This window comes from Diabrotica virgifera, chromosome 1 (assembly GCF_917563875.1).
Source record: "Diabrotica virgifera virgifera chromosome 1, PGI_DIABVI_V3a".
NCBI lineage: Eukaryota > Metazoa > Arthropoda > Insecta > Coleoptera > Chrysomelidae > Diabrotica > Diabrotica virgifera.
This window is the reverse complement of record NC_065443.1, coordinates 296,565,060-296,585,221: the sequence shown is the minus strand read 5'-3', so window position 1 is coordinate 296,585,221 and position 20,162 is coordinate 296,565,060. Positions and strand designations below refer to the sequence as shown.

Genomic DNA, 20,162 nt, shown 5'->3' with positions numbered 1-20,162 from the left:
CATGTGGCGGAGATGAGAATGCTTAGATGGATGAGTGGAGTGACAAGAAACGATAAAATTAAAAATAAGTATATTAGGGAAGTCTAGGTGTGGCACCAATTGATGCCAAAATGAGAGAGCATAGGTTGATATGGTTTGGTCATGTTCAACGTCGAGACGTTAATCATTCAATGCGAAGAGTAGCTGAAGTGCAGATTCCTGGAAGGAGTAGGAGAGGAAGATGAAAGAAGACCTGGGGGGAGACGATAAGGCAGGACATGTTGGTAAAGGGGATTAACATTGATATGACCCAAGATAGGATTGTGTGGAGAAATGCAATTAGGGAAGCCGATCCCGCATAGGGATAAGGCAAAAAGAATGATGAGTAGACCATCCTGGTCTGAATTCGGACTGTTATTCTTTTAAGGATATGTCTCTATAATTTTTGTAGCAGAGCTTGTTTCGCTTCTTGTGGATTGGGGATATAATTGCTTTTTTAGAGTCCCCTTGAATTTCTTCTGTGTTCCATACGTCTGTTATTAATTTATGAAATCTATCTATCAATGTTGTCCTCCAATTTTGATAATATTAGCTGGTACGTTGTCAATACCTGGAGTTTTATTATTATTGGGTGCTTGTGGGTGTGGGTAGGTATGTTAATTCATTATTCTGATTCTGGTCTTCTGTTATCTCGAAGTCCGCTACTACATGGAATGCGTTTGTTTGTACCTACTTGCTCTGTTAGCAGACCTTCGAGATTCCAGTTTTTCCAGCCTGTTTTTACTGCTACATCGTTACTGGTAATTTGTGCTTAAGTATTTTTAAAAAGATTAGTGCGTGGTTTATGTCTCTCTCTACCTAGAAACACACCAATATTTACATAGGATTGTGGTACATAAACATATTGTACAAACGGACAAATAAAATACTAGAGCCCTAGCTTAGCATTCTATAGAAAATAACTTGCTTAACAAATAACATACATTATAAGGTAACACATGCTTTTGACTTTGAAAATATAACAAATAAATTTGTTTAATTTTTAATATTGAAATTTAATACACACATTTTTTATCATTATTTATACGTTATCAGTAAACATAAATTTTGAAAAAAAAATTTTAATGTTTAGCTTTTTGGCGTACTTATTTATTAGGTACGTATTTTAATTGCGGCTCGCTAAAAATTTAGGATTTTGAAAAATGTCTCGGGCTATCGACGAGCCTGGCCATGCCATGTCCTTTACACTTTTCTTTGCAGCAAAATATTCCAAATAATTCCATAAGAATGTTTGATTTATCGATATACCACATTTAAAAATAGATTTAACAGTGAATAAATAAACCATTTTTAAAATGACACAGGCATTATCCATTTTAAAATATCCCCAACCTAATGAATAAAATATCAATTGTGTAAATATGTAAATGTTTCTTGGTTTTACATTGGGCTTGTGCAAACTTATCAATTTTGTTTTAAATTTATACTTTTTGCATTATTTATATCATGTCTAAATTATTTTATCTGTCACAACTAATACAAGCTTGTTGTTTGTTTGGGTTTATATGACTGCGGACACTAAATCCATTCGCCATTAATACAAGCTTAAATACCCATCCTAATTCCGTTTTGTCAGCCAGGCCGCAATATTGGGGCTTCAGACCCCACTTGGCAAATGACGTTTTTATTTATGCATTTGCATTTATTTATGTATTTCTAAATTTGTGTAGTTTTTAAAAAACGGACTTGTGCAATTAAAAAGAAACAGCTTTAAACGTTTTAGATACGATCTTCCTACCTTCACTTTGGTCTTCCTTTAGGTCTTGTATTTATAGGAATTTACTTGAGTATTTTCTTTCTTCATGATCTTTTCGTTTTAGTACATGCACGAGCCATTTCAACCATTGAGCCTTCAGCCTTCATATGTCTGACTATATCTTCTCCATGTATCTGATCATTTTTCTCGTTGTTAAAGGATCGTCTAAACTCTCCGTCTTGAATTTTATTGGTCCAAGACTTTTTCTAAGGATCTTCCTTGCTATGATTCTTAGCTTCTCTTCGTCTCTATTAGTCAAGCATATCGTCTCTGCTGCGTAGGTTATAACAGGTCTGATTGTTATTTTATAAATTGATTTTTGTATTTTTGCTGATATGTCTTTGTAAACCAAGATAACCAAATAATAAGTGTAAACCTAGCTTTTTCTAAACATTTTTTACTTATTTAGATAAAGCCAAAGTAGTATACGCCCCTCCAGAAATTCACCTGCCATATGGACGCCCCGCCCTCCTCGACTGTCACTACAGAGCAAATCCACCCCTCACCAACCTCAGATGGGACAAGGATGGATTCCTCTTTGACCCCTACAATATCCAAGGCGTGTTTTACAGGAGAAATGGCAGCCTATATATTAGCAAAGTTGACGAATCCCATAACGGAATCTACACTTGCACTCCTTACAATGACTTAGGTTCTGCCGGAGCTTCTACCAATATGCACGTTATAGTGCAGAAGCCGCCAATTTTTGTCAAGACTCCACATAATTTGTATTTACGGAAGCTCGGCGAGAGTGTAGAGATGACTTGTGATGCTACCGACGGTGAAGATGGACATAAGCCACTTATTGTGTGGTATAAGGTAGGTTATAATTAAAAAAAAACGTTTCTTTCTCCATTTACAATGTTTTTAATAACTTTTTCATTGATTTTGACCTCTACATCAAAAGTATCAAATCTATTGCAGTTATAGAACTATTCTTATGATATCCACAAGGAAAAATTTTCCTGTAGCTGTTATCCTTTATAAGGGATGATGATCTTTTGAGGTCGAAAACGTTATGTGATTTTGATGTAGCCCTTTAAAAGATTTTAATAAATATATGCCTCTTATAAAGGATTTTAACAAATTTTTTGTCCTTATGATACTTCATGTCAGTAAAGTCTTACTATGAATGAACGATTGAAGGCAATTTTGCACATTCACACTTCAGATGGATAAAATAGCTTCAGGCCATAAAGATACTACAAAGTTACTACAAGTTGGTAATTGTTATGTTTTATAAAGTTAAGATTACCTATCCCTGTCCAATCTCTTGCATTTTTTAGCCAAAGGCCTCTCCTAGAAACTTCCAAACCTCCATAGGTGTTAGGTCATTAGCTGCATCAGGTCCTGCTGCCTTACCATTCTTCATTATATTTAACGCCTTCGACAACCTCATCTCTCTTTACCTGGTATAACATTCTCATTTGGGTCCCGCATCCTCTAACTCTTATTTGGTGATCGTCAATTAGCAACTTTCTTAAGTACCCATGCCATCTGGGATTCATTTCAACACCTGATATTAACATTCTTCCATCTGCATTCTTAATCTGCCCCACGTGAGTCAAGTCCTTTGATCACTTGTTCCTTGCTTTAGCAATTCTGTTTTCATTCCCTCGGGTGTCTCCTACTCTTCATACAGATGGGCAGGCGATCCCCTTATCTTCCTCTGTTTTAAACATGTAATTATTTTTTCTAGTCTCTTTCTTCGCACTAACGTTCTTTCGCACTTCATCGTTCCACCACCAAGTTTTTTCTCCCTAGGAGGCCCTTTATTTACCAGATGTTTTTCTTTGAACTCCTACCTCTCCTACTCATACCACAACTTTCCTGGTTACCTCCCACCAGTCATTTACAGTATCTTTGTCCTCAAACTCTTCCAGCACTCTTTTCTTAAAGACTTTTGCTAAATCCTCATCCTTTAACTTCTACCACTTTACTTACTGGTATTATACTTTATTTCCTTTCTACCTCACCTTTATCTCCGTATTTACTATCACCGATTGGTGTTGACTAGCTATACACTCATCCTCTATCACTTTACAGTTGGGAACCTTTTTTAGCTGGCTTCTTCTGTACAGCACAAAATATATCTGACTTTCCCTTCCCCCGCTTCTATTGGTAAAATACTGGTCTTCAGGGAGAGTGGTCTCCGCATATAGCCCAATATTTCTGGTTTGTTTCTCCGAATGTGCAACGCGGTCTCCTCATGCTCTGTCTAGAGCAGGGGTGGGCAAAAGCCGGCCCGCGGGCCGGATCCGGCCCTTTTGCTTACTTTATCCGGCCCATTGAGAAATCTCGCAAGCGATTTTTTTAAGAGCGTAATGCATTAATTTTTTTCGAATCCTGAGAAAACTAATTAGTATTTTTGAAAAATTTAAACGCAGAATGAAAGATTGCGTTCTTACCGAGGGCAGAAAGTCCTATAAGTCCTAAAAGCTTCTATAATGTTTATCACAGAGGCGAAAAAAAGGAGAAAATTTAGTGTGATTTTTTAATTTCAAATTATGTCTTTCTCCTTTTAATGATGGTCAAAAGTTCTCTATTCCTTTTCCATTCTGTGCAACACCATTTCGTCCGTAATATGATCGGTCCATGGTATTTTCATAATTTTCCCCTAAAAAGCCACATCTAAAAAGCTTGCAGCTTTTTCATTAAGACAGCATTAACAATCCAATAAAGAACAAGAGAGTGGACATAACATTTTTATTATTATCCCGGTTTTTTATAGCGTTCTCCGTCTTCCGTTTGCCAGTTTCCAGCTTCGTCCGTCATTGCATTCGTCAGAGTGAAGGTTCCTTTCCGACATTGCCTTCTGAATGCCGCCTAACCAGGATTGTTTCGGCGTTCCTCTCTTCCTTCTTTCCCTTAGCGTCCATTTTAAAATTTGTTTTGGCAGCCTGTCTTCGTCAATTGACGTCTTACATGACCGTACCAGACCAGATCAGTTGTCTCCTTTGAATTTCGTCTATGATGGTTGACTTGACATAACATTTTACCATCCGATATTAGATTTGCAGATTGAATCTTTGGTTACTCAGAAATTTCCTCATCTTCAAAAAGGCTGCTCTTGATTACTCTATTCTTGATTGAATTTCTGAAGTTCATTTTTTATCTGGATCCTTGTTATGGCTTAATACAGTGCGCTGGAATAAGTGTTACCCCTCCTATTAACTTATTTATTTTTAGCACATAAGCAAAACGCTCGGACAGGTCGATTTTTAAAACAGTCATAGTATATTCTGGCATCAATGTTTCGAACTTTACGTGATCCCTCTTCAGGTGACAGTCATAACTTTGATTTTTTTAAATGGGAAAGTACATCATGTGACACCTCATTTAAAAGCTTTTGACATACTGATTACAAAAATGTATAATACTTAAACCCTTTTTGAGACCGTAGGCGCAAAATTTCAGATCGAATTATTTTTAAATTCATTCATTTTTTGCCGATCCTGAAAAAACTAATAAGTATTTTTAAAAAATTTAAACGCAATATGAAAGATTACGGTTTTACCGAGGGTATTAAGTCCCTGGAGACTTCTTTAATGATGATTTTAATAAGTTACAGGGGTGAAAAAAATTGACAATTAAGAGTGAATATAATTCAAAAGAAACTTTTTGTTTATTTTAAGAGACTTTCAGCCCTCGGTAATAATGTAATCTTTCATTCTGCGTTTAAATCTTTCAAAAATACTTATTAGTTTTCTCAAAATCCGCAAAAAATGAATGCATTTAAAAATAATTCGATCAAAATTTTACGCTTACGCTCTTAAGTAAATGAGTTGTCACATGATGTACTTTCCCATTTAAAAAAATCAAAGTTATGCCTGTCACCTGAAGAGGGTTCACGTAAAGTTCGAAACATTGATGCCAGAATATACTACGACTGTTTTAAAAATCGACCTCTCCGAGAGTTTTGCTTATGAGCTAAAAATAAATAAGTTAATAGGGAGGGGTAACACTTATTCCAGCGCACTGTATAATTGAACATATTAAAAATTTCGTAATTTTACTGGGAACAAATTGTTCGCAAGTACACACCGGAAAGACAATTTATTATTATTAACAGTCAAATGTCTTTCTCCAAATGCTCTAAAATGATACTTAAGTATCTTTGTCAAAAAAATTTCTTGGGCAGAGAAAAACCTCCACCAAAAACATTAGCGTACATACTGAGTATAGTCTTCCGGCCCGGGAGACATTTTGAAAATTTCATTTTGGCCCGCGCTTAAAAGTATTTGCCCACCCCTGGTCTAGAGAGTCCCATCAAAAAGCGTTTTCTGTCAATAGCATGTGACTTAAATGCTTTTTAAGCCCACAGTGTTCAATCAGCAATCATAACTTTTTTGTTAGTAAGTTTGCTGAAAATTTGTTAACAGTTTCTAACCTAACCCTTTAAAAACCTGATTAGCTCTGAACGTCATATTCATAGTCACAGTTATGTAAACATGTATTCGTAATGCTATTTTTTTTTGTATGTTGACACTTTATCCAATGCTTGCTTTACAGAAAGATGGTACGTCTATGCCAGTAGGTCGCTACTTTATCAAAGAAGGAAATTTAACCATTGTGGAGATCCAAACCCAAGACAGAGGAATATACCAATGCTCTGCTACCAACAAGGCGGCTACCATATCGGTGGAAACGGAACTGCTTGTGGAGAATGTCCCTTCTAGTGCTCCTTATAACGTAACGGCTACAGCCTCTCCTAATTCAGTACATCTAAATTGGCTTATTAGCAGGCATAGGACTAATGTGGACTTCAGCGTTTGGTACAAGGACAGAGACAGTACCGAGTGGAAAACTTATGCAGTACCTAGCACAAAAAGTATGGAAGCAACCATCACCAACTTGAATCCAGGTAATTCAGGAATCCATTCATTCTTTAATAGTAAACATATGGCATGACAAACAGTTCTTAATTTCCAGTTTATTGATCATTATGTTGTTCATAAATGAAATATATCTCCGTCCCTAGTCAGATTATTGTAGATTTTTTATATCATATCTCTACCATTCTGAGAACATTCTTTTTCTTCCTCTTCTTCTTCTAAAGGTACCTATCTTCTAAAGATGTTGGCGATCAAATTGACCCATCTTATTCTATTCACAGCAACTTGAAATAGATCAGTTGACGTTAGACCAGTCCACTTCCTAAGACTGGCCAGCCAGGATATACATCTATGTCCAGAACCTCTCTTGCCCTCAATCTTGCCTTGTAGAATCAATTGTAGAAGTCGGTATTTATTATTACGCATAATGTGGCCAAAGCAAGCCAATTTTCTGTTTTTTACGGTGTTAATAATTTCTTTGTCTTTTATTAGACTCTGGAGAATTGTAGCGTAAATGAAAACAAAGCCTAGACGGTGGGCGACATTTGTGTAGCCTGCCTAGATACGTTAAATTAAATAAACAAAACGTATTTGCAATAACGCCATTTGTGTAAAACATTAAGTAGCGTTAAGTAAAAAAACATATTCAAACAGTGTAATTATGTAGGTCATAGGCGTGATGTTCTTTTGTGCTACTTTTCGGGATGCCCCGGTAAGCTACGGTCTTCAGAAATTAAACGGGTGGGTTTTTAAAATAATAGTTATAATTTAAAGATAATATTGGGCGCCATTAATAAATCAAAATAAGAATACTGCAATGTGCTTATCCAAAATTAAAGAAAGTTACTTGCAATGTCGTTCCATTTGATGTAGGTTGGTACTTACCATTGCGGTCGTAAATTTGTCTGTACTCCTCTCCAAAAATAAGGATAAGAGATAAAGTGTGCAAAAGAAAAAATACTAATAAAAGTTATAATATAGTAGTCGTTTATTAAAAAAATTAAGAAAGTAAAAATGAATTGAAAAGATTTAGTAAAATTAAGTCCTTCGCGAGTATGATTGTTCGACAGAAAGAATAAACAGTTTATTATGAGTACCTGGTGACCTCGACTGCATTGATGATTAGAGCTAACATGGATCTGGTTTAGCTCAACTGGAACTGTTGTTGCTCAACACTTTTCACTTAACACTTTACCATTGTTTGAACTAGAGTACTATTTCACAACATTTTATAATATGAGAATGAAATTCCAAAGTTTTTGTTTATTTTAGCAAAAAGGTAACTGCTAATTATTGATTGTTATAGAACATTCCACATTGGAACGATGTAAACACTGTTCATTTGAACATAGTAAAATTTTGTTTTAAAAAAATGAGTTTTTTATCTTATTATAAAGTTGGAGAAACTCGCTCCGCGAACCTGTATTAATTTCTTCTTAAGAACAACACAACGAAGCTATTCCTTCTGATACACTAGACAACTAGACACAAAACATACTATCGTGGTATTCACTGTACCAACATTTGTTTTCTCACCAAGAAAACATACTGAATGGGAGATCACTCCATCTGATAACTCACTAGACCAAATCGGTCCGTGACTCTACACTCTCGTAGCTAGATCTTGACTCCTCGTTCTCGTCCCAATTTTAGACAAGATTCCTTCTCTCAAACACAGAATTTACCTCCCATTCTGGCAATCACCAGATCTTATTCAATCCAAAGAAACCAAAAATTTCTTCTGTAAATAAAACAGCCAGGGTGTGTTCCTAAGAACATCCCACTAAAAGTTGTAAATCTTCTCTCAACCAATAAAAATCATATAGCTAGATCAGCTTTAGCCCTCGCGTTTCCCACACAAGTGCCATCTTCATGTGGGAGTGCCACTTATGGCCACCTAATGAGTGCCACTTATCAACAAAAGCCAAGACTCTCGTCTCGAAAAAACATTAAATCTGTTTGATAACTAGCCTAAGATAAAAACATTCTTAACTTCTGGGCAAACGGAACATATATCATATCATATACAGACCGTGGGATATGTAAAAAAAAATTCGCGGTATAACACATGCGTTTAATTTATTCGTCACTACAGGATCGGACCTGATATATTTATATGACGATAAATTGAGACCGTTACAGAATAGTTATGTTAGTTGTGTTGTGATGACACCCTTAACATACGTCGGCAGCACTACATTTCAAATGCCTCTAATTTGTTTTATGGCATCTTCTGTAAGACTCCAGCTTCCTTCTCTGTAGAGGAGTAGAAAGTAGACTCTTCCTTCGCAGTGCCAAATAAAATTTAGTTTAATTCTGAAATTTAGTTTAATTGATTCTACAAAGATCACAATTGTTACATTAGTGTTTTTTCTGCAGTGAGTACTCGGTGTTTAAATAAGAGATCTTATTATTGTGGTCTATATTTCCCGACATATTTACAGCCTCAACTTTCTTGGCCAATCTTCTTCTTGTTCTTAGACTCTTATTCTACATTATTCATCTCTCATTCTACATTCTCTAACATTCTTCTACTTTGTACTGTATATTTGTTTAATGCCACCTACCCATATCATCTGTGATCTTCCTCTTGGTCGTCTACCTTTGTAAAGTCTCCAATGTTGAATTATAACGTTGGTATTTTTGTCTAGCAGTGTGGCCTGCGAAGCTCCATTTGAGTTGGCCAATTTTTGTTGTAATATCCTCTACTTTTGTTTTTGATCTTTCCCAATCATTTATCTTTTTATCTGGCAGTCGTATACCTAACAATTACCTTTCCATTGACCTTTCTGTTGTGGCTAGTTTATTAATATTTGGCTTGGTTAAGTTCTAGGTTTGACATCCATATGTCATAATAGGTAAGATTGAAGTAATGAAGTATTTTTCGAATCTTAAGTATCCAACTTAGTTTATAATAAACGAAGATAGTTTCTGTCCTTGTGGGATCGGTACTCACCCGACGGACCGCAGACCGCAGACGTTCGGATACAATTAGCGTATCTTTGCAAAGACAATGACGTCGACTTTGCAAAGTAACAAGACACTTACTCAACACACACACTACACATGATACTAAGTATCTCATGTTGTGAATGGCTGATTGACATAAAGTCCATGCCATTTAAAAAAAAGTATCCAACTGAGTTATCCAAATCCTGTCCATGCCAGTCTTGCTGGTGTAGTGATTTTCGGGCCTTGGTTCTTGACCAATAATACAATAGTTAATTAATAATAGTTAATTAACTATCGATTAGCCAGAAACCTAGTCATATTAGTCTAATAATCTTTTTATTACAGGAACAGCTTACGAGATGATGGTCCTCTGCAAAGACGACAACGGTGACGGTTTTTTCAGCAAATCCATATTAGTATGGACGAAAGATTTAGAAATTGAGCCAGAAACGAGTCTAAAATCTAAGTACCCTCCAGTGGGATTCCCCAGGAATGTAACAGTTCATCCGACTGATGATGGTCTGTTAGTTGAATGGCTGAAACCTGAATATGGTCTTGAATTTCTTAAATGGTATATAGTGAGATGGACTAAAAACAATGATGAGTACTTCTTTGGATCTGCTGATACTACCAACACATCATATTTGAGTAAGTTAGATTAAAATCAATACTTTTCCACACGCCACAATAACTATGTGGATTTCCCCTGGAAGAGGCACACGAGAACATATTCTCAATCTCAGACAAACTATAAAAAAAATCTAGAGATTTAATTTAGAAACATGTTTGTGCTTGTTGACTACTCGAAAGCGTTCGATAATATAAAGTGGCATAAAATGTGCGAATACTAAAGAACCGGGTACCCCGTACCCCGAACAGGTATTCATTCTTCTTTATGTACCTATTGATAACAAATGTTAACAATCATCATGGCAATCTTAATCTTATCTGCAGCAGCGCGGAAAAGCTTCACAGAGATTGTGTTGAACCAGGTTCTGAAGTTCTTTAACCTTTAACCAGGATGTCATTCTTCTTCCTGGACCTCGCTTTCCAAATATTTTCGTTGCAGGATGGCTTTTAGGAGCGCGTAATATACCTACTGAAACAAATGTCTGTCAATGACACAGCAGTAAGAGTAACAATACATACTCCAATATCTTCAAACTGAAAGCTGGCGTACATCAACGTTGTTTTATCTCTCACATGCTATTCAATATATCGCGAACACATCATGTGCATTGTCCTCGATTAATGGCAAGAAGAAACAGCAATCGGAGGTCGAAAAATCAGCAATCTCCGCTATGGTGACGACACTTTAGTACTAGCACCATCAACAGATGAACTTGAAAACATTATGAACAGACTAGATACTGTTACTGTTAGTCGTAAATATGAACTTAAAATTAATTTACAGAAGACCAAAAGGATGATCGTTCACCGAACTCGAAATAACCAGCCCGAAATATGAAACGTGGCAGGGTAAATGTGGTAAGCCATTTCCATTATTTAGGTTATGTTATCGCAAATAATGGTGGATGCGAGAAGGAAACGCCTTACAATGGCCAGATCCAGATCAGCAACGGTCAAACTTACTAAAATCTGGAAAGATTATGGACATATCTTTCCATAACCATAACCAAAAACACGAAACTGCGTGTTTTCCTGTCGCTACACCTATGCTGCAGAATGTTGGACCATCAAAAAGTTCAGCTCACGACAGTACACCGCATAAATATCTCAATACTAACAGAACTCGGCATCAACACTAAGCTTACCACAATCATCAACCATAATACAATGAGAAAGGAAGGTAAGGAGAGATTAGTGGTTGAAGGCAAAGTAGATATTTAGAAGAAGCAAATGAACCCGAGGAAGATCGGCACTCCGATGCCCAACTCACTAAGTCCAACTGTCCAATCGCTTTGTACAACTCCACCAAAATATGTACGAACACACTGATAACAGGAAAGATTGATGGAAACCTGTGAAATTAAAATAGTCCGAGATCTCACAGGAAAATCATTATGGGGCAGACAACTTAGCACAGACCTCAGACAAAGCTATAATACAATAGAAAACATAATTAACTGGACACTGAAAAGAAAAAAAGAATGGTTTATCCATATAAGCAGAATGGGAGAAGGAAGACTGTTAAAGATAGCACGAGACAGATCACCAAACGACCGAAGGAGTATAGGAAGGCCAAGGAAGAGATGGAGTGACAACCTGAATATCTCTGGATATCCTGGAGTGATAACCTGGATGAGGAGGCATCCGCGGATGGAACAGGCGCGAGTCTATTAAAGAAGCAGGAAGAAAAAGAAGAAAAAGAGACAGATAACAAAAAACGTTAAGATGAATCTAGTACAAAGATTTGTTCTCCCAATATTTATTGATGACTCCGATACATTCCAACAACAGTTAGGATAATAAATATTAGATGTGTTGTAGAAGAATTCTTTAATTAGTGGGACAGCCAGAAGAACAAATTCGTCTATTCTTGCCCTGATTAAAAATCAATCACAATGTCTGTCCAGTTCCACTTCTTTTCAAGGATAATAACATTCTTTGGACATATCATCATACAAGGAGAAGAGACTAGCAGTACAAAGGAAACCGAAAGCATGAAGAACTACTCAGGGGCAGCTCCCAACCAAATGGATTGTTACGTTGAAAAATCACTAAACAGAAACTTCGTAATGCATTAGGTGTAATCCAAAAAAGGGACAGATGAAAAAACAGTAAAACAGTCTAAAACTAGGAATACGGTCGCTGGAAGAACCTCAGCATTCATAATCACTATGAATCTGAAGATGTACTAATTGGAAAATTGAAAGAACATTATGAATACAGTAAACCCGTCAATAACGGCCACTAAAAATGAAAGAACTATTGGCGGATATAAAAAGATGGCCGGTATTGCCAGTTTTTTTAGTCTACATACATATAATTGGTTTGGGGAATTTTTAAACTGGCCGTTAGTACAGGTGGCCGATTTTGGCAGGTGGCCGGTAACACAGGTTTTACTGTATATACTTCATGCCTTACATTCTTATGTGATTCACACAGATTCTTAAACATATGACAGTTTTTCCTTTAGTGCGGTTTTGTGTTGTTCTGTATGTTAGTTACCTATGGCAATGATTGATGTACAACACGAAACACTTTGTAATTTTTTTATAGTTTATTTTTCTTAAAATTTTAGTAACGAGCCTCGCAGAGGGTACCGAATACGACATCCAGGTAGTCGCCCTATCCATCGACGACCAACAATCAGTGAGCGGCAAGGTGAAAGGTACATTTCCAGGATTTAAGAGCCTACGAGCAGTAGCCACTGGAATCATTGCAGGCTTAGCGTTTCTGGCAGTAGCCTTCGTCGCTGTGTTCTACATCAAGAAGAAGTGGTTCAGGGCGTATCCACAAACATCCGTTAAAACTTAATCCATAGACGATTGGAGTAGCTTTTTTAAAATTAGGATATATTGTTGAAAATTGTTTGCCACCGAAAATAGTTCGAAGAATTTAATGACGTATAAATAATAGGTAAAGTAGATACAAGGTAATTGTTCAACGAATCAACATCCGGCTCGAATGACCAAATGTTGAATCTTTGAACATGTAGGAGGCATGTAGTATTTTGCTTTCCCAAACAGTATTGAAACACTATTTATTGTGTTCTTGCATTTATGCTTATTTTTTATATTATATATGGATACATTTGCTTCATTTTGTCACTTTATAGGACTATCACAGCATTTATCATTTAATAAAATGTATAAAATGCTTCTGTTAATTTAAAATCATTACAAAATCGATTTTGTATCACATATCACTGTGTTGTTAAAAAGTTTTTTAGAGTTTGAAACTTTAGCATTTGATTTTGAGGTATAATTAAGATTAATGACTTATGTCTTCCTATCTCTTCATTTAAATCCCGTCTATTCTCGGTTGGGATTTCGTAGTAAAGATTCATACTTTAATGACTTAATAGCTTAACGCTTATAACATGGAAAGGATCTCATGGTTTTTGTGTGTGACTGCGTGCTCTCCAATTATGGTTATGGACTCTCCTATCATATAAACGAGGTCCATAAGGACCTGACCTTTGGCCGCCTGAGTCTACAGTAGCCGGTAAGCATACTGACCACCCGGGAGCATCTTCTACGGTCTCTAAGAAGAAGTTGGGTTTTAAGACTTTCGGATGGCCCCACCATGTGGAACCTAGCATCACTCATTCCGCTACAACTGGCCCAGGAGTCCTGGATCCTTCGCAAAAGAAGCTCCTTAAGACTATTCCGACCAGCACTGAAGGGCTACCCAATCACAGGTTCGGGTCTCACAGGCAGAGCGGATGAGCCCCGTATTGCCAGGTCATCAGCTCGTCCGTTCCATTTCACACCTGTGTGTCCCGGTACCCATACCAAGTTAAACTATTGGTCAGCGCAACCTCAGCCAGTGCTCTCTTGCATCCAAGAACTAGCCTAGAGTTGACTCTGGGCGCTTCCAAAGCTTGACTCTCACAGCAGATATACAGTGATGAGCGCGCTAATAACCGGCAAAATATCGCAAAAGATGGAAAACATAATACATTGCGAAACAAAACGAGATGAAACTAGTGGAGGTAGAAATGATCGTTATAAACGTATAAATTAACATTACATAATTTCCCACCTTTAGACGTAACAGAGGAGTATGACAACTGTCACTATGACAATAGAATTTTATGAAATACTCCTGTCACAGACGTCTAAAGGTGGGATACTATGTATTGTAATGTTAATTTATACGTTTATAACGATCATTTCTACCTCCACTAGTTTCATCTCTTTTTGTTTCGCAATGTACTATGTTTTCCATCTTTTGCGTTATTTTTCCGGTTATTAGCACGCTCATCACTGTATATGTTCCTGCAAGCCCTATCTATTATCTCCTGAGGGCATATCAGGATCGCAATGATTTCGACCTGAAAGACTGATGCATGAGAGACGAGAGCATGTTTAGACTCAAATCCGACTTCACCACCATATACTTTAGCACATGCGTTCGTCCATTCTGGACCCATCTGTGAACCCGTTGGTGCTCTCCAATTAGTTTTTCATGAAATTCTTTACGCAGTTATGTCTGTATCTAAATCTTAAACAATAAATTTCCCAATGGGAGGGGGGTTATAACCCCAAAACCACCCTGGTTACGCCACTGTCTCTGTAAACCATATTGTCGAATTTTGTGAAATTATTATTACAAAAACAAATAATTACTCAATAGTTTTCACTGCCAGCCCAAAATGTTACCATTATAATGTAGAGCTAACGAAAAAATCCTAATTAGAATAGTCTGTGCATTTAAAATGACGTGGATTGGAATTTTAGTCATTTTTAAAAAATAGTATAACTTTTGGTTTAAAATTTTTGAAAATCCTTTGGACCTAAAGGTCGTGAGTTCGTGAGTTCGAATCTCACCTGACTGGTGAGTAACAGTCTCTAGTTAAAATTTTTCTCGGTAGCTGAAAACTCTTAAACTATAGTCGAACAATTTTTGGTGTGTCTAATACACTGTTGTACATAAAATGCTTGTTAAAATAAAACGTGTGTATGTATAAAGATCTAATCATGAGATATTATTTGTTGCTTTGTTAAGAAAAATGTACTAAATGAGGAACTGATAGCAATGTTGAAATTATTAGACCATCGTGTACAAAATTATTAGCTTAAAATAATTTTTAATATATTATTTTTGATAAATATGTAGTTTTTTTACACTTAAACTGTAATGTAGTTAAATATGTAGTTAATTCTTAAAAAAAATTTTCATGCTGAAATAAAAAAAATACAAATTACAAATTGTTCCCTTAGAAACTGATGTCTTTAAATAAGGGAATAGAAACAAAACAAAAGAGATTAAGGTAGAACTGACTAACACTTTACAAAGAAAAGTGAAATAGAGTTATAAATGACAAAAATGTTCCCGTGGATATAATGGGTCACGGTGAATTCGTAACTATTTTAATCCCCATCCTAATTACAGGCCAATTGGTAACTCTGGCTCTCAGGTAATTTTTCGGTAACCACTCAACTACCGGTGAATTCGTAACTAAATAAAGGTTTAATCTTTTATACTTGAAATAAACATATGGAAAATCGGTTTGCTTTTAAATTATCAGATGGATTTATAGCGATTTGTATAACAAGGGAGGAAAGTGCTACTTTTCCTCCCGAGAATGAAGTTTACTGCCCGACGCGTAGTGGAGAGCAGTAATCATTCAAGGGAGGAAACGGCACTTTACTCCCATGTTATACATATGGTTTTTCCACCTTCCTCAAATAAAAAGTCATTTTTTCATTTTTACTTAATTTATTTATGTAACTAACCAACAAAATTTATTAGAACTAAAACTAACAAGTACGTACAATATAACTGTCAACTGTCAAATATAAGTCAAATTAATAATGTAAACATTGTTAAATCAAAATAACAATTTATGTACTGTTTTTTACCATTCTGCAAAATACAGAGTGTTTTATAAATAAACGTTAAAATGTATAGAAACTTACGTAATAGAAAATAGATATTGTACAGGGCGTCAATAAGTTACATTTCATGAATGAAATACCATGACGTCACTTTTACTTTTCCTCCCTAGGGAGGAAAAATATTTTCCTCCCCAGGGAGGAAAATTACAACTTTGCTCCCTACAATCAGGTCCGGAAAAGTATACTTTCGGTAGAGGTAGGTGGAAAAATAATTTTTTCTACAACCGTGTTAAAAATGCAATTTTTAGCACTCCATACGAGCGTTAAAAATGCTACTTTAAGGCACTAGTACTTTTAAAATTTTATGGCACTGCAGTTCGTATTGACCGTATAGGCAATTTTGATGTAATGTCAAAAAAATATAAAAATGGAATGTCAGTCAAGTTCAAGTAAAAGTTGTTGTAGATATTGTCGTGTAATTACGTTTGTAGAAAAAATGTTGTATGATATGCGTGTTAAAAAGTACATTTTTAAGGCACTCATGTGAATTGCAGAACTCGCTTCGCTCATTCTGCAAACTTTCACATGCGTGCCTAATAATAAACGTGTACTTTTAACACTTATATCATAAATAACTATATCATTGCTTAACATCTAAATATTGAATTTGCAATTACTTGTAGTCCAAGCAGTATCGTTGCCTCTGTCAGGTAAATTATTCCGATTCGTTTTTTTGCACAAACGTACTCAACAAGAAGTCCTTATAATAAATCCACAGAGTTCCGAGAGGTGCCACGGCCACGGTTGGAAAATTGTTTAAACAATTTTTTTTAACAAATTCAATTCAAATTCAAAAATAAATTTTTTCATTTGGTACAATTTTTTTTAGATTCTAAGGGCATTCTGCGCAAAAAGTTCTCTCGTGATTTTTCTCTAAAATTGATTGTTGTCGAGTTATACACGATTTAAAATTTGAAAAATGCAAAAATGGCCATTTTCAAGGCTTAATAACTCGATTAAAAATTATTATTATGAAAGTCAGAAAGTGACCAAATAAAAGTTTAAAACCCCTCCTTCAAGATCCTGAAGAAATATTTGCATTATTTTTTACAAAGCTGTTATTTTTAATTATTAACCATTAGCGCTATATAATAAAAATTTTTAATCGAGTTTAATAAGCCTTGAAAATAGCTATTTTCGCATTTTTCAAATTTTAAATCGCGTATAACTCGACAACAATAAATTTTAGAGAAAAATGACAAGAGAACTTTTTTGCTCAGAATGACCCAAATTATTTAAAAAATATTTTTTTTTGAAATATAAAAAATTATCGTTGTGAATTTGTTTAACAAAATTGTTTAAAAAATCCACAAACGTGTGGATTTATTATAAGGACCTCTTTTTGAATAAGTTTGTGCAAAAAAATCGAATCGGAATAATTTCGCTAACGGGGGCGACGGTACAGTCCCGTCTATATTGACTTGCGTATATTTCCTGATGATATCCTTATTTTTCTTTTTCTTACGGTAATCTTCTTCCATAATTCTGAATGGGAGGTTTGTAAAGCACTCTGAATCATTTTTTACAACATTTTAACCCATGTTTTTGAAATTTTTTGTTCATTTATCTTATCAAGAATAAATTATCAGGACAATAAATTTAACTTATTTCTTTTCTAAACATTTTCGGCTCCTTAACTCAAAGAATTGAATTTCTATTTAATTTTTTTTTTTTTTTTTTATTTAAATTTATTTTGCAATCTGTTGAGTGTCAACAATAAACAAAAGTAATTACATTGACTAAGGACAAGAAAGATTTTACCCACTGGCAAAATCAAATTACAATTTTTATAAAGTTCTGTACAAAATAATTACATTTCATAACTACTAACTCATTAGTTTAAAAGTTTACTCTAAATGGTAAGTCCAATGGTTTCAACCTCTTTAACCTACGCTGTTCTTGGGAATTGTCTAGGAGGTTAAGTGCAAACTGGTTTTCATGATCCTCCAACTTGGCAATGTAAGCAGCGCTACGTTTTGTGATGACTTCTTGTACCGTATCAGTTTTAAGGTCTCGATGAATAATTCTATTGTTGATGTACCAAGGTGCATTAGTGATGGTTCTGAGGGTTTTTGATTGGAAGCGTTGGATGATTTCGATGTTGGAGTGACTGGCTGTTCCCCATAGTTCCAACCCATATGTCCAGATTGGCATAAGTATTGCCTTATAGAGCAGCAATTTATTATCCAGAGATAGTCTTGATGAACGGCCCATTAACCAATACATATTTCTGAATTGGAGACCTAGTTGCTTTCTCTTGGTCCAGATATGTTTCCTCCATGTGAGACTTCTGTCCAAATGAATACCAAGATATTTTACCTCGTTGGCTGATGGTAATTGGTGATTGTTTAAAGTTACAGGAGGACAAGTTCCTCTTCGTGTTGTAAATGTAACTTGAATAGATTTTCCTTCATTCACTTTAATTTTCCATTCCAAAAACCAAATTTGTACTCTGTCTAGATACGCTTGAAGGATATGCGAGGCATAAATAGGGTCTCTGTGTGAGGCTAGGATTGCAGTATCGTCGGCAAATGTTCCTAGCATCATTTCTTCTGTAAGTGGTCTCTCCTCTAGTGGTTCCTGAAGAGGTGGAGGTATATCTGCGGTAAACAAGAGATACAAGGTAGGTCCCAGCACGCTACCCTGTGGTACGCCAGCTTTGATAGAATAGAGTTTGGAAATTGCATCTTGGTATTTAATAAAGTAACACCTACCTGACAAATATGACTCAAGAAGAATGTAAAAGCTGTGCGGTAATGTCTTTTTTAGCTTGTATAGGAGGCCTTCATGCCATACCTTGTCAAATGCCTGCCTAACGTCAAGAAATGCCGCTGAACAGTACCTTTTGGCCTCAAAATCAGCATTTATATGTTTTACCACTCTGTGAACTTGTTGGATTGTTGAGTGATGGGATCGAAATCCAAACTGGTGGTCTGGAATTAGATTTTTGATCCAGGGTTCGAGTTTTTTTACTAATAGTTTTTCGAAAACTTTAGACGTGATTGGCAAGAGGCTGATTGGCCTGTACGATGTAGTTTCTTCTTGAGGTTTCCCCGGTTTTAGAATGGTTATTATCTGAGACACTTTCCATTGATCAGGAAAGTAACCTAAGTTTAATATGGCATTGAATATAAACGTTATAAGTTTTATGCATTTGATAGGTAATTCTTTCAATACTTTTCCACTGATCAAATCGTACCCTGGAGATTTTTTATCGTTTAAATTATTAATAGCCAAGATGACCTCGGACGACTTAAATTTCGGAATAGGCAAACTCATTTGATATGGACTTTGAAGAAATGAGAATACGTCTACTTCCACAGGTGAATTCACTTGATTGGGAGTAAATACTTCGGAAAAATACTCTGCAAAACAACTTGCTTTCTCTTGTGCACTACGAGCCCATTCTCTGTCCGATTTTCTAATTGGAGGTGACGGTTTCTGGGGTTGTTTCAGTTTTCTCGTGGCTTTCCATAGCGAATAATCGGTATCTTTAGTGGAATCTAAATTTTCCAAGTAGTACTGAAATGATTGGTTTTTGAGATCTTCGAAGAGCTTTTTTAATTCCCTTGATGCACTATTGAATCTACGCTTATCAGCAGGATCTCTGGTCTGTTGCCATCTTTTCCTCAGTCTTCTCTTTAGCAAAATTTTTTCTTTGACAACTTGTGGGCAGTCATTTATTATGCATTTATTTTGTATTGTTGGTGTTGCTTGCCAGGCAGCTGATTGGATATTTGTAGTTAGTTGTTCCACAGCAAGAAAAATGTCCTCTTTGGTTTTTAGTGGAATGTCTAGAGACACCTTGTTCTCCAGTATAGATCTGAATTTTGGCCAGTGTGTGCGTCTGTTATAAAGTGAGGGGGATATTTCTTTAATAAGTACCTGGGTTCCAACTGTGAATAGTATAGGCGAGTGATCAGAAGATAATTCGTAGCATGATGTAGCTTTTATATTAGACCTAGGGATGTTCTTAACTACAGCAAAATCGACCAAATCGGGGATTTTATTTCTGTCCGAGGGCCAGTATGTTGGTTCGCCGGTTGATGA

The 20,162-nt window shown here is 35.8% G+C and overlaps 1 protein-coding gene across 1 annotated transcript in view; it reads left to right on the top strand.

The window, feature by feature from the left end:
- The window catches only part of LOC126885625 (protein borderless), a 45,432-nt gene extending 30,109 nt beyond the window's left edge, over positions 1-15,323 (top strand). The window contains exons 4-7 of the mRNA XM_050652254.1: positions 2,205-2,614; positions 6,308-6,659; positions 9,928-10,230; positions 12,788-15,323. Of these exons, the coding sequence (XP_050508211.1) occupies positions 2,205-2,614; positions 6,308-6,659; positions 9,928-10,230; positions 12,788-13,023 (1,301 nt within the window). The 3' untranslated portion in view covers positions 13,024-15,323. The remainder of the gene's footprint in view (positions 1-2,204; positions 2,615-6,307; positions 6,660-9,927; positions 10,231-12,787) is intronic.
- Positions 15,324-20,162: the final 4,839 nt, after the last annotated feature.